This window comes from Mastacembelus armatus, chromosome 21 (genome assembly GCF_900324485.2).
Source record: "Mastacembelus armatus chromosome 21, fMasArm1.2, whole genome shotgun sequence".
Classification (NCBI taxonomy): domain Eukaryota; kingdom Metazoa; phylum Chordata; class Actinopteri; order Synbranchiformes; family Mastacembelidae; genus Mastacembelus; species Mastacembelus armatus.
In genome coordinates, this window is record NC_046653.1 from 27,358,924 (window position 1) to 27,374,044 (window position 15,121).

The 15,121-nt window shown below is 41.0% G+C and overlaps 1 protein-coding gene and 1 pseudogene across 1 annotated transcript; both read left to right on the forward strand.

Moving 5' to 3' along the window:
* The first annotated feature begins 1,053 nt into the window (after positions 1-1,053).
* LOC113123225 (olfactory receptor 6K3-like) lies at positions 1,054-5,361 on the forward strand. Its single transcript, XM_026295044.1, has 2 exons — positions 1,054-1,978; positions 5,348-5,361. Exons 1-2 carry the CDS (start codon positions 1,054-1,056, stop codon positions 5,359-5,361), a joined length of 939 nt encoding a protein of 312 aa, XP_026150829.1.
* Positions 5,362-6,775: 1,414 nt separating this feature from the next.
* On the forward strand, positions 6,776-13,277 carry LOC113123226 (olfactory receptor 6K3-like; annotated as a pseudogene).
* The last annotated feature ends 1,844 nt before the right edge of the window (positions 13,278-15,121 follow it).

Genomic DNA, 15,121 nt, shown 5'->3' on the forward strand with positions numbered 1-15,121 from the left:
CAACCTCTGAGCGTACATTCTACATGTCACGGGACTTCCTGCCGGAGGCCAGCTTCCTTTTCCCTCGCATTGGTCCCCAAAAGCTTCACTAGAATTTCAGTTCATTGAATTCACCTGTGTTTAATCACCTTTTGTGTTCTCCCTATTTATACCTCCCCCTTCCCTTTGTTCCATGCCAAACATTAAGTTGAGTTAAGTTGTGTTAGTTGTAATTAGTAAGCTGAAATTTTATTGGAAGTTTATAACGACCGTCCCATCCGGTCATTCCCTAGTTTACCGTCCCATCCGGTTCCCTAGAGTTTTTGTATTTTGGTTTGTTTTGCCGTGGAGAAATAAAGCTCTTTTTGTCCAGCATTTGGGTCCTACTGCCTTTCCTTTTGTCCTTTTGTGTATTTTTAATGCAATGACTGGAATCTGCTTTCAGACAGGATCAAAATTAAAGAGGGTTTGTTGTCAGTGACAGTGAGTGTGTGGGGCTGAACATACAGTGGTTCCATCCCTTTGGACCTGTGTGGACATGTGACTGTTGTGAGTGTAACAGGATAAAAGTTGAGCACAGCCTCAGTGTGGATTAGATCAGGGGAGGATGCTGCTCGTCCTCTAACATCTCACTTCACATGAACGTGTATTTAGTGCATGTTATTCTGACTGTTTTCCAAGTGTCCAGTTTATCAGAGTATGAATTCAGGCTCATACTGTTTGTTTTGTTGAAATATGTGTTAGTTTTAATATTTCAGATCATTGTCTTTGATCCTCAGCCTGTTTTCTTTCCTTATGAGGAATGTGATGCTGGTTGGCCATTTACTACATGTGACATTTTTCCATCTGTGCATGTTTTCAATGCATCTTGAAATGTGTTTATCCTGTGATTTCTAACACTAGTTGTAAATGTAGCTATTTGCCTGCAGGTTCATGTTGTTGACACAAGGACAGAAAAGTCATTTGAGAACATTTGAATCTCAGTAACTTTCTGTTCAGCTCTTTTAATCTGTCCCCCTTCTGCTGTGTCCATCCCTCTGACTTGTCTTCTTCCAGCTCTGCTGCTGATCAGACATGAAGAGCAACAACAGCCTGACTCCCTCCTATTTTCAGTTCACTGTGTTTGCAGACTATGGGCCCCTCAGATATCTGTTCTTCAGCCTGTGTCTGTTGATCTACATGATTATAATCTCTGCTAATGTTGTCATTATTCTGACAGTCTGCCTGGAGAACTCTCTGCATCAGCCCATGTATATTTTCATCTGCTGTCTGTCTTTAAACTCTCTGTACGGCTCGGCCGGCTTCTTCCCCAGGTTCCTGATGGACCTTCTGTCCGACACTCATTTCATCTCACGTCCGTTCTGTGTCATTCAGATGTATTTTATTATCACATACAAATCACATGATGTGAATATTCTCACAGTCATGGCCTATGACAGATTTGTTGCAATTTGTCAGCCTTTACACTATCACAGTAAAATGACATTTAGGACGGTGCTGCTGCTTCTCATTTTTGTTGTGCTCTACCCTGTGTGTGTTTTAATGTATTTTTTCTATCTGGCTGGCAATTTGCCGTTATGTGCAAATAAACTGCACAGGATTTTTTGCACAATCTGGTCTGTAGTTCAGCTCTCCTGTGTGGACACAACACTGATCAACATATCAGGCCAGTTTCTTGTTGTGATATCGATCTTTGTCCCCCTGTTCTTTGTCCTGTACACCTACCTGCGCATTCTGCTTGTTTGCAGGAGAAGTTCATCTGACTTCAGAGGAAAGGCTTTACAAACCTGCCTGCCCCACATAGTCACATTTGGGAACTTTTGCATCTCTTTATGCTGCGAGTTTTCATTGAGTCTTTATAATGCTGAAAAAGTAAATCCACTTGTTATTGTTGTTTTATCTCTGGAGTGTTTGATCATTCCTCCCATCAGTAACCCTCTAGTTTATGGCCTGAATCTGCCTCAGATCAGAAAAGTAATTTTTGGATTTCTAAGGGAAGGTAAAACGGTTTGTCCTACACGATTAACTTCTGTGTTTGTTGGGTTTTAATGAAGGCTAAAATCTTTACATTTTGTGGCCCTAGATCATATTAAATCATAGACACATATATTATTTTTTTCTCATTTCATTGCAACAGATCAGAATTGATGTGGAGAAAATAGATGAAGCCTTTAAATATTTCACCTTTATGTAATACCACATTTTAAAAGCTTCTATGAGCAAAGATCTGTCTCTGTGCTGCTTTTTTGTCTGAAAAATAACAATAGAAACTGTGGATGTTTTCTTCTGGAACAAAGTGGGATTTTTGTTTGGATAAATACACTTTCATCACCTTGGTATAGTAAAGGTTTATGTTAATGATGCATCTGCTTTGTGCATATATGAACGCTTTACTTTATGAATTAAATATTCTTTTATGCATTTTAAAAATAAACCCTTCAGACACTTTTAGCTCATTGTATTCATTCACAGTATGGTTCAGATCAGCTCTTTTAGCAGCTTTTGTCAGGCTTGGAAAGTTGGAGTACCAAAGATGCCACAAAAACCTTGACTCTTAGAGGAAAGTTTATTTACAGGAAGGAACCAAGGAAAATGCAGTCTTAATGTAGATGACCCTGGATAGTGGAGAAAAGAGTCCAGAGTTGAATCGTCAGGAGGGTGATTCACACCTAGGCCCACACCAGGTAACTACATAGGGAGTCTAGGCTGATGAGGAGATGAATCCAGGTTTGGTCCGCAGAGCAACATCTCACGGGCTGAGTATTCTGGTCAGGAATCCAGATTTATGGCAGAATACCAAACTAAAGCCAGTCTCTCAGTACGCAAACGAAAAACTCCTCCGAACAAAACACAAGTAGGTTAAGGAGGGCAAACACACAGAAAAGTCACTTTCCTCAAATCCCTTGCGGGTTATGGTGGATGACGGCAAACAGACGCTGGACCATTCAATGACGTCCGAAGAAAACTGTCACTTGCGTTACTGGCAGGAGCCCGTCTTACTTGACCGGAGCAACCCTTGATCTGGGTCGTAATTCCCTCTGCGTAGCGATCTCTCTGCCGACTTGCGTGATCAATCATGAAGCAGTCCTCCGTGGTGGCGAAGCAGACAATCCCGCAACCTATCTGTGACTGAGGAGGAGAATATATGCCGTGAGATCCAGAGAAGCAAAACAGGTGAGTGGTGTTGCCTAATGATTACCGGAAGCCCTGGGGTAACTGGACCCACGGGGAAAACCTTCAGAATAAAGGTCGCCACCGGAACTCTACGTGACCGGTCGTGACAGCTTTGCTTCCAGCAGCTGTTGTTAGCAAATATGACAGGGCCGCAGGATTGAGTAACCATGCAGAAAACACTTAAGACCCTTTTTTTAGTATAAACTGTACAAAAATCCCCCAAAACATTCAGTCAATCAATTTCCAATAACAATATGTTGCTTCATTCCAGTCAGAGAGTTGACAGAGGCTCAGAGAACAGTCCGAGAGGTTATTAATATTCAATTCAATTCAATTTTATTTGTGTAGCGCCAAATCACAATACAATCATCTCAAGGCACTTTACAAAAACTAAAACTAAAAACCCAACAAATCCCTTATGAGCAGCACTTGGCGACAGTGGAGAGGAAAAACTCCCTTTAACAGAAGAAAAAACCTCCAGCAGAACCGGGCTCAGTTTGGGCGGCCATCTGCCTCGACCGGTTGGGGTGAGTGGATAGAGGAGAGAGAAAAGAACAGCAACAATAAACAACAAATAGACACTGCAGGTTGGTGGGACCAGTAACTGCACATCAGCGATATACAGCTCCAGGACCAGGGACACCTGCAGAAGGTACAGAGAGAACAGAGAGAGAGAGGGAGAGAGAGAGCACAAACTAGGGGAGAGAGGGAGAGCACAAAGTTAGTAACATTCAATGGTGGAATATACATGTGAGGTGGGAGGAGAGAAGAGAGGGGAAGGGAGGGTTAGGGTAGGGGAGCTCAGTGCACCGATGGTCCTCGGTCAGTCTAGGCCTATAGCAGCATAACTAAGGGATGGTTCAGGGTTACCTGAAGCCAACCCTAACTATACGCTTTGTCAAACAGAATGGGTGAGGGTTATAGCATCAGCACAAACAGATCAGCAGTAGTGGGATGACTGAGCACTGTATGAACATTTGAATGATTTTTTTAACATAATAATAGATATAACACCATTTAGTAAGATTAAAGATAATGCTAATACAATAGCAATTCACACAGGAATAGAATGTAAACCATCAATTCAATTCAATTCAATTCAATTCAATTTTATTTGTATAGCGCCAAATCACAATACAAATCATCTCAAGGCACTTTACAAAAACTAAAACTAAAAACCCAACAATTCCCTTATGAGCAAGCACTTGGCGACAGTGGAGAGGAAAAAACTCCCTTTAACGGAAGAAAAAAACCTCCAGCAGCATCACTAAAAGCTTATCGGATACTTTAAATATTACATTACTGTGGTATGCTACTGGCAGTAGCCTGGTTAGCTGAATGCATAATAATATCAATGCACACACATCAATTACTGTTGATATGCACAAAAGTATCTATTGTAATGGTAGGAGTTATGTACCATAACTTCTTTTACTAAAAGCTTTCTGAGTTACAGTCTTTAAGTAACATTTGTCCCCTGATCAGAAAGAACCCAGAAGGTGGCGCCTTTTTGGGCAATGAACTGCCTCGATGTCAGAAGGAACCCACCTGCATCAAGACTGGTCAGCAGGTCCAGGTGGACATTGGGTTGTAAGACATTTAAGTATGATCCCCCAGCACTTTTCACTGCGCTGCCTGACCTTGATGGCATATGGCTCAAAAAAATCCAGATGAGGACGTTGGCTTAAGTCAAGGAGGATATGATAAATGTTAAAGGATCACATAAGCAGGCTATTGCCTTGTATATATGACACATAGTGGGGCCCTACTTTCTACTGGCTGGGATTTGTAGCAAAGACAATCAGATGGATAATACACCGAAAGCCCAGAGATGGCTCTTGAGAGTTGACACCTTTCTCAGCAAGCCATGGCGCCGTGCTCTCTGCTCTAAAAGAGGACGTTAGGTGCAATATGACGGAGGCAATGTTGCTCACCCACTGACAGATTTCAAATCCTTCCAGTGCTAGACACTGCCATAGCCTGTCCACAACGTGTCTGACTGCTTCAGTGTTTTAAGACTCTGAAGACAGTTGTCCAGATAGATGAACTATTCTGTGGACCACCTGACATCATTCTTGTCCTCTTGATGTTTAGCAAGTTTCTGCAGCGTGAAAGCTGTGCAGCATGCATTTCAAGTTGTGCCAAAAGGCAGAATTTGCCACTTGTAAACATCTGACCTCTCTTGTTTCTGCAGGTTTCCCTAAATGAACCTCAGTAATGGCTCATCTTCAGGTTAAAGGAGAACCTGGTGAAACATTACCAGATATCCCCACTAATAGCCACAAGGTCGGTATTGCAAGAGGACCCCTAGGAGCAATGATCCAGCCCCCTGGGCTGTGGACCCCACAGGTCAAGAGTTGTGGACAAAATTGAGGAACTTGGTTTTTTTGTAAAATATCAATCACAGATGTCCACAAACTTTTCCTCTGCCTCTGTACTGCACACCTGCTTCTCATTCCCTTGTTAATTTTCTGACTTCCACACCCACCACAACTGTTTCCCCTTTCCTAATGAGCTTACCTATTTATTTACTACTCTGTGGAGCCACACAGAACTTACATTCTGCAGTGGCTATGTCAGAGTCAAGACCTCAACCAAACTGAAATGATGTGGAATGACCTTAAGAGAGCCATTCACAGCAGACGTCCTAAGAATTTGAAGACTGACGTAAAATTCCTCCTGAAAGTTGCTCAGATCTTATACACTGCCATGAAAAATGGTCATTGCTATTCAAAGGAGGTTCCACCTGTTATTCAAACACTGTTGCCAATACTTTGTAGATTTTCACTTTGTAGGTTTAATGGGTGTTGAATAAAGAAATATAAGAAATTAATGTTTTGTCAGCTAAGCTACTGATTGAGTTTGTTCATATTTTGGGACTTTTGGTGAGCTCATTTTTCATGATCAGTGCCATTACATTTTTAATAAAAATGTAGAAAAATGTGTGCAACCATAAAGTGATTGCATATGAAGCTTAATTTTTAAAGCACTGTGCTGTCAGAAAATTAAAGTGGGTTTGTTGTCAGTGACAGTGAGTGTGTGGGGCTGAACATACAGTGGTTCCATCCCTTTGGACCTGTGTGGACATGTGACTGTAGTGAGTGTAACAGGATAAAAGTTGAGCACAGCCTCAGTGTGGATTAGATCAGGGGAGGATGCTGCTCGTCCTCTAACATCTCACTTCACATGAACGTGTATTTAGTGCATGTTATTCTGACTGTTTTCCAAGTGTCCAGTTTATCAGAGTATGAATTCAGGCTCATATTGTTTGTTTTGTTGAAATATGTGTTAGTTTTAATATTTCAGATCATTGTCTTTGATCCTCAGCCTGTTTTCTTTCCTTATGAGGAATGTGATGCTGGTTGGCCATTTACTACATGTGACATTTTTCCATCTGTGCATGTTTTCAATGCATCTTGAAATGTGTTTATCCTGTGATTTCTAACACTAGTTGTAAATGTAGCTATTTGCCTGCAGGTTCATGTTGTTGACACAAGGACAGAAAAGTCATTTGAGAACATTTGAATCTCAGTAACTTTCTGTTCAGCTCTTTTAATCTGTCCCCCTTCTGCTGTGTCCATCCCTCTGACTTGTCTTCTTCCAGCTCTGCTGCTGATCAGACATGAAGAGCAACAACAGCCTGACTCCCTCCTATTTTCAGTTCACTGTGTTTGCAGACTGATGGGCCCCTCAGATATCTGTTCTTCAGCCTGTGTCTGTTGATCTACATGATTATAATCTCTGCTAATGTTGTCATTATTCTGACAGTCTGCCTGGAGAACTCCCTGCATCAGCCCATGTATATTTTCATCTGCTGTCTGTCTTTAAACTCTCTGTACGGCTCGGCCGGCTTCTTCCCCAGGTTCCTGATGGACCTTCTGTCCAACACTCATTTCATCTCACGTCCGTTCTGTTTTATTCAGATGTATATTATTCAACTCTACATAGGACATGAGTTAACTCTTCTCACAGTCATGGCCTATGACAGATTAGTTGCTATTTGCCAGCCTTTACACTATCACAGTAAAATGACATTTAGGATGGTGCTGCAGCTTCTGATGTTTGTTGTGCTCTACCCTGTGTGTTTTTTAGGTTATCTTTTCTATCTGGCCAGCAGTTTGCCTTTCTGTAGAAATAAACTGCACAGGATTTTTTGCACCACGTTCTCTGTAGTTGAACTCTCCTGTGTGGACACAATAGCGATCAGTAGAGTAGGCCAGGTTTTTGCAGTAATATTGATTATTATCCCCCTGTCCTTTGTCCTGTACACCTACCTGCGCATTCTGCTTGTTTGCAGGAGAAGTTCGTCTGACTTCAGAGGAAAGGCTTTACAAACCTGCCTGCCCCACATAGTCACATTTGGGAACTTTTGCATCTCTCTGTGCTGTGAGCTTTTACTGAGTCAATATAATCTTGTCAAAGTAAACACGTCTGTCACTGTTGCTTTATCTCTGGAGTTTCTGATCATTCCTCCCATCAGTAACCCTCTAGTTTATGGCCTGAATCTGCCTCAGATCAGAAAAGTGATTTTTGGATTTTTAAGCGTAAATAAAATTGTTCATCCTACATAAAAAAAAAAACAAGTACAAGAAAGATGAATGAAGCTTCAAATCTCGGTTATTGACATTTATGTGCTTCTAGGATGTAGTGTATTTATTTTATATGTACAGATTTTTGATGTTCACATTTGTTTTAAATAAGTGATAATCCATGTGAAGAAAACATATGCATCCTTAAAACTGCTGCCCCTGCATAACATTCATTATTTTTATTGTTCTAGTGCTTTCTATTAATGGTCCAAGTCACAGTTCATCACATTAAAATTTGTCTCAAACATTAAAGTTTAAATTGTGACTTGCTACCAAACTTGATTTCTAATGTCTACGATCTCCTGTATTTCCATTTGTCACTGCGTTGAATCCTTTACGGATTTTAAAACCTTTCATGACCAATAACTTAAACTCTGTGCTGCTTTACTGGCTGATAAACATAAATGGAAATTGAGGAAGACAGGAAGATTTAATAAAACTCAAAAGTGTCCTTGTAAGAAATATCAAAGCAAGACCCAAAGGCAAAGCAGAGAAAAAACAGGTTTAAAGTTTTGATTTAAAGACATTTAGGTCCTTGGCAGACCAGAGATCAGTGGGAAGAGAGTTCCAATATTATGGCGAGGAGACAGCAAAGGCCTGGTTGTCCTAACATGATAATCTTGATAATCTGGGGACAGCTAAAATAGAAGAATATGGGTAATGTGGTTATGGCAGCGTGCTCCATTTAAAAATCAGGCCACAGAATTCTGGAGCAGCTGAAGTCATGATAGTGAGGTGGAAATAATCCCAATAGGGCTTGGCAGTAGTTCAATCCACTGGTGAAACAGATAGAGAGCTTTCTGTGGGTCCTGGTCAAACAGAACCCCCAAGTTAAGTTAAGTTATTATTAGTCTCCCTTATTAGTCCCACAGTGGGGAAATTGCATTACCCACCCAAAGTGCACACACCGTGAACACACACCCGGAGGCTTAAGGACAATAAAGTCAGTGTTTGGGAGTGGCCATCACCATGTCCTGATCTCAATCCTATAGAAAATTTGTGGACAAAGCTGAAAAGGCATGTGTGACCAGGGGGGCCTACAAACCTGACTCAGTTACACCAGTTCTGTCAGGAGGAGTGGGCCAAAATTCCAGCAAGCTATTGTAAGAAGCTTGTGAGAGACCAAGTCATACAGTTTAAAGGCAATGCTACTAAATACTAAGGAAATGTGTGTAAACTGCTGACTTTGAAGAAAGCAATGAAAATGTTCTCTCTGCCATTATTCTGGCTTTTAGCAAATAGAAATAATTTTGGTAATCCTAACTGACCTAAAACAGGAAAGGCTGTCGTGGAAAATTCTCCAGGCAGGGCTGAGTGGAACCTTCCCACAGACGCTGCTCTTCTCTTTCTTCTCTTACAATGTTTAAAATCAAACTCTCCAGTCAATAAAGTCTGAGCCAAAGGTTTATTATACATTTGCAACAGTTAAACATAAACCTCAGCCATTCCTGGGCATCACTGCCTATCGTTCTTTGTTTCTGGCCTTGGAGTCCCTGGAGAGAAGGGGGGCCTCTCTGGAACTGTTCTACAGCATAAAATAGCTTATCGCAGACAATCTTCACTCTACGCTATCATCACATACATCTCCTAAAAGGTTTTTCTTAGGTCCAATTTGTGGTTAAAATATTTTACTACTACTGTTGGTCGAAGAAGGAGAGGAGGAAGGGCAGGAGTGTAGGACTGAGAGTAGGGACTTTGAATGTAGGAACTTTGTCAGGGAAAACTAGAGAGTTGGCTGATATGATGGAGAGAAGAAAGGTGGATATCTTGTGTGTTCAGGAGACCAGGTGGAAAGGTAGCAAGGCCTATAGATTAGGAGCAGGGTTCAAGCTGTTCTATCATGGTGTGGATGGAAAGAGGAATGGAGTAGGAGTTATCCTGAAGGAGGATTTAGCTAGGAATGTTCTGGAGGTGAAGAGAGTGTCAGATAGGGTGATGAGTCTGAAGCTGGAAGTTGAAGGTGTGATGTTGAATGTTGTCAGTGGTTATGCCCCACAGGTAGGATGTGAGTTAGAAGAGAAGGAGAAATCCTGGAGGGAGATGGATGAGGTGATCCAGGGTATCCCTAGTGGTGAGAGAGTGGTGACTGGGGCAGACTTCAACGGACATGTTGGTGAGGGAAACAGAGGTGACGAGGAAGTGATGGGTAAGTTTGGTATGAAGGACAGGAATGCAGAAGGACAGATGGTACAAAATATTAATTTAAGAGTACCATGATTTTTGTCCAGGCCATTGTCAATAGTTTTTTATTTTTTATTCTTCTGTTCAACCACAATTCAAAAGCAATGTCTGACTTTCACTGGGTAATTTTCAGTAAATATCTATTTATTATTACTTTGGTAAGTAATAATAAACACACACACACATATATATTACGGCTGTCAAAATGAACGTGTTAATACAAACTAATTTTGACAGCACTAATTTTATTAACGCAGTGCATTTCCTGTTTGACCCATGGAAATAGAAAATGCAGCCATAGACAGTAAGGAGAGCAGCAGCAAACAGAAATGGAGAAAGACAAAGGTCTTCTGAACAGGACCACAAACTGAACATTATCACCTCCATGAAGGAGGATTTATTACAGGACTGTTGGATCAAACTGACAAAGTTTTAGCCTGGTGTTCCTAAGAAACTGACAACTGGGTATATACAGTCTACAACAAAACTGGGTCCTTGCTAAATTGCACTAAAATAGTAAATGACCCTTTACAATGTTTGGTAAATTTATGTATAGCATAGTTGATGTTATGTCTTTAATAAAAATAAACAGGTTTGATAAACAATATTAAAAACACAGACCCTGAACTACAAAATCAGTGGTGATCAGCACGGCAAAAATAAGTCACCCTTTAATTGATGAATGATTGGCACGTCTTTCTCAGCTTTGGTCTGGTGTGTGTATAAGTCAACTTGGATCAACAGAAGATTCACTCACCCCAACCGGTCGAGGCAGATGGCCGCCCAAACTGAGCCCGGTTCTGCTGGAGGTTTTTTATTCCGTCAAAGGGAGTTTTTCCTCTCCACTGTCGCCAAGTGCTGCTCATAAGGGATTTGTTGGGTTTTTAGTGTTTGTAAAGTGCCTTGAGATGATTTGTATTGTGATTTGGCGCTATACAAATAAACTGAATTGACATCTGTCTCAGTTTTCCTGTTTGGGTGTGAGAGGCTAAGAGTGAGGCTCTAACTATCTTTAGGTCCAGGGTTTATTAATAAGCTTGAGTGAAAGACTGCTGATACTTCTTCATCTTGGCATGTGCTTCTTGGAACATGACAGTTTATATGAGTGTGGAGTTGATTCATTTAGAGCAGTGGTGGGAAATTCCAGTCCTCAAGGACCACTGTCCTGCTGGTTTTCCAACTATCCCTGCCCTACCCACTGTCAATTACCTGGATCAGGTGTGTTCGGTCAGTCAGAAGCTGGAAGATGGCATCTCAGATGAGGGTGGAGTGGGAAAGACAAAGTGAATTGATATCTTGGAAAACCAGCAGGGTAGTGATGCTTTCGGTTTGAGGGGTGGATGACAGTTCAAATTTAATGTAAGATTGAATTTGGTCCTGATCCCCTGTACATCCTGTTATGGACACTTATTTTGTTTATTTTATTTCCTGTGTTGCCCTGTGTTTGAATTTTTTCTTAGTGTTTACACACTAGCTCTATTGCCTCGTTGGTTGCCTGATTCTTGTCATAATTCCATGCTGTGGCTCCTCTATAGTTTGTTTTGGGTTTGCTCCTCATCTCTTGGATTCTTTGGTGTTCCTTTGTCTTTGTTCCAGATCTGTGACACTACCAGGTTTTTTCCTTTGTTTTATATGTTCTTCCTATTTTCATCTGGGCTCTCTAAGTTCTTGGTTTTTGCCTTCTATTAAATAAGCCGTGTATTTATCCTCATCCAACTGTGCCCTGACAAGTTTATGCATCTGCACTCGTGGATTGTCACAATTTAGGTTGGATAATCAACTCAAACGCCATATTTCTACAGATTACAGGTGAACAGTCCAAAGGGGGGTGGATGCCATCGCTCGCTAGGGTTAGCTAGCCCCCACCCATTTACCACTCTTCTACTTCCTCATGAAAAACATCAAGGCCTGGTCCCTGCAGCAAACTAAGGTTTTGTAGCACCTCCACCAGATCATTGTACAAGATAGCTGTGGTGTTTTTCTTGTGGTGTAACGGTCTGGTGGTGGTACGCACAAGATCAGTTTTTCCATTGTCCATGTGCTGTAAGAGCTGAACAAACTGGCATGCCAAAACTGGCATGGACCTGCCCAACATGCAACTTTACACCATTTGGCCCAGAGTGCTGTATAAACTTATCATGCTGCATCTTGGATCCTGGGGGATGTGTGGGGACGTGGAGTCTGAATGTCCATATTCAAATCATCTACCATGGAAATGGCTACTCTGAGCTTTGGGACGGTGTGAATGGGACGGAGGTCTTGGGGCATAGCTGACCCAAAGGCCTACAGAGGTTCAACTGTGCCCTGAACATGGGCACAGCTGAACAACATGTGCCCTGTGGAGAAGGAGGACTCTAAAGATCCTGGGGTAGTCTAATTCTTACTTCTGGCAGTAGAGTTAGTTGAGAAGCTCATCAGATTCACTTTGTGATTCTGCTTCCAAATGATGTGTTAGGTCACTGAAGATGACCACTGTGCCTTCAGGTTCAGTAGAGGGTTGTGTGTGTGGACTCCGGGAAGTTATTTGTTGAACACTGCCCCCTGCTGACCTTAGGTTGTTCAGTAAACTGACCTAATCAGTTGATTCGCTACACCTGTCCGCTGCACTTCTTAAGAAGATCCACGACAGTGCGCTCTTTGTCAGATTGTGGTTAACGATTGTGTTGACACTCTCCAGCCACTTGACAGAACGTGTATTCGAAACTTCCTTGAATTTGCCTTTTGAGCCTGATGTGCTGTTTTCCCTGCTTTCACCAGTGTACATGTGTTTTCAGAGACCTGCATGAATAATTTGACGACTCCACCATTACTCAGTAAGATTACCGCAACCTGTCTGTGGATACCACCACGAGACCAGAGGAGGAGATAAGTGGTTTTAGTATTTGTTTTTTTCCCCTACGTGGATACTATGAAGAGGATTAAATTCTTTGACGTCTCCCGCGAGTAATGAACATTAAGGAGTGAACAACATTAGTACCCAACACAGTAAAAGAGAGACTTATAACAGCAGAGTTGTTCTGTTTGGATTTGAGGATTTGTTATCTACTGTTATGCTTGATGAACAATAGAGGAACTTTCTGGATCATCGCGACGAAGAACCTGAGAATAAGAAGTCCCCAACAAAAGAAAGGAAAGAAGCATTCAGTTTCCCCATTCATCTGCTTCCTCGAATATTTCTGTTTCGGTGACTGACGATTACTCTTGCTACTAAGGAACTTAGGGAGCAGCCTAGGTAATCAGTGAAATAATACACACTTGCTCTCCACCCAACCTCTGTCCCTACCTAATTGTCTATCTGTTTTATTTTAGATCCAGTCGGTGTTCATCCAGACCTTCCACCAGATCCATCCTTAGAATTCAATAAACTTTAATCAACCTCTACCTTACTCGTTGTCAGGAGTTTTTGAGCTCTGCGTAATTTTTGGTAAATGTCTAACAGCTGTGTGTGTGGACTCATTGTTTTGTACAGAGGTTGTCCTTCTGTCTGGGTCTTCTGTCTATAGTTTTAATGTTTATCAAACTGTTTTTATAAAACAACAAAAATAAAATCCATCCATCCATCTTCTATACCCGCTTTTCCTGGTTCAGGGTCACGGGGATCTGCTGGAGCCTATCCCAGCTCTCTCTCGGGTGGAAGGCAGGGGTACACCCTGGACAGGTCACCAGTCTGTCGCAGGGCCACATAGAGACACACAAAGACAGACAACCTCACACACTCACACTCACTCCTACGGGCAATTTTTAGAGTCACCAATCAACCTAACATGCATGTTTTTGGACTGTGGGAGGAAACCGGAGTACCTGGAGTAAACCCACGCAAGCACAGGGAGAACATGCAAACTCCACACAGAAAGGCCGGGATGCGAACCCACGACCTTCTTGCTGTGAGGCAACAGTGCTAACCACTCATAGATCATGCTGCCCCTAAAAATAAAATAACTTGTGTTTAAATTTACAAATCATACCATTATATTAAGGTGTCATTTGATCATTTTAGGACTCATGGTACTATCTGAACTGTATTTTCAATATTTGTTATCGAAACTTTTTATACCTCATATAAATATTATATACTTCACTTGAAAAGATAATAAAATTATCTTAAGCTGTTTCATTTAGCATTCTAGTTAACATTAGGTTGATATTAGGTTAACTATACAGTTAACATTCAATTGTCAATATATTAGGAAAACCAAGTTAATTAGTATTAAACATGTTTGTTTTTATTTAATACATAAGATTAAATGCCATAGATTTAACTAACAAATCATACAATTATTGTGAGGAGACATTTGATCATTTTCACGGACTGAGTTTTGTTTCACACTGACAATCAGTTTATTATGAACCCCAAGCTAAAACCTTTCAGTTTAATACAAACATCCTCCTTCATGAAGGTGATAATGTTCAGTTTGTGTTTCAAAGAGGTGCAGACTGAACTGTATGATTATTTTAGAAGATGTAGTCTGCTCTCCTGTTGAACTCTGCTGCATTATACAGAGGTGGTGTTGTTTTTTAGGCTGAACTCAATGATATGAAAGAGGGTAGAGAAAAGAAAAGAGACTCATGTCAGTACAATGCAATCCAATTCAGCAGCATGACAAACTACAACCTCCAAAATGATCAACCAGTTGAATCAACACGTCTCTGAAACAGTTTGACCACAAACTGAACATTATCACCTTCATGAAGGAGGATTTATTACAGGACTGTTGGATTAGACTGACAAAGTTATAGTTAGGTGGACCTAATAAACTGACAATGGAGTGTTTATACATTAACAATACACCCAGATATGATGCCAATATGAAAATATTCAGTCAATTAACAGTTAAGCCACAACAAACTGGAAACAAGAATCAAACTGACAATTAGAATCAAACTGTATTTCTGGGTTCTGCAGCAAATTGCTTAGTTAGTAGTGATTACATAGTGTAGTTGAAGCTGATAATGCTCTTTACTGTGATTTAGGGTTTTAGAAACATCTTTACACTCAATACTTTTCAAGGCTCAGAGAAATCACATCTCTGTTTTATTCTGACACTAAACAATGACTGTACAACAGTTATCAGTGTTAGTACATTAGACTGTTTTACCTGGACAGAACAATTTCCTGAGGTGTTGATAAATTTCCTTCATTTTTAGTCCATATATGATTGGATTGAAAAGAGGATGATACAAAATTGATTGTAATGACA

Coding starts and splice junctions, on each gene's coding strand:
- LOC113123225 (XM_026295044.1), top strand. CDS start 1,054: ATGAAGAGCAACAACAGCCTGACTCCCTCCTATTTTCAGTTCACTGTG.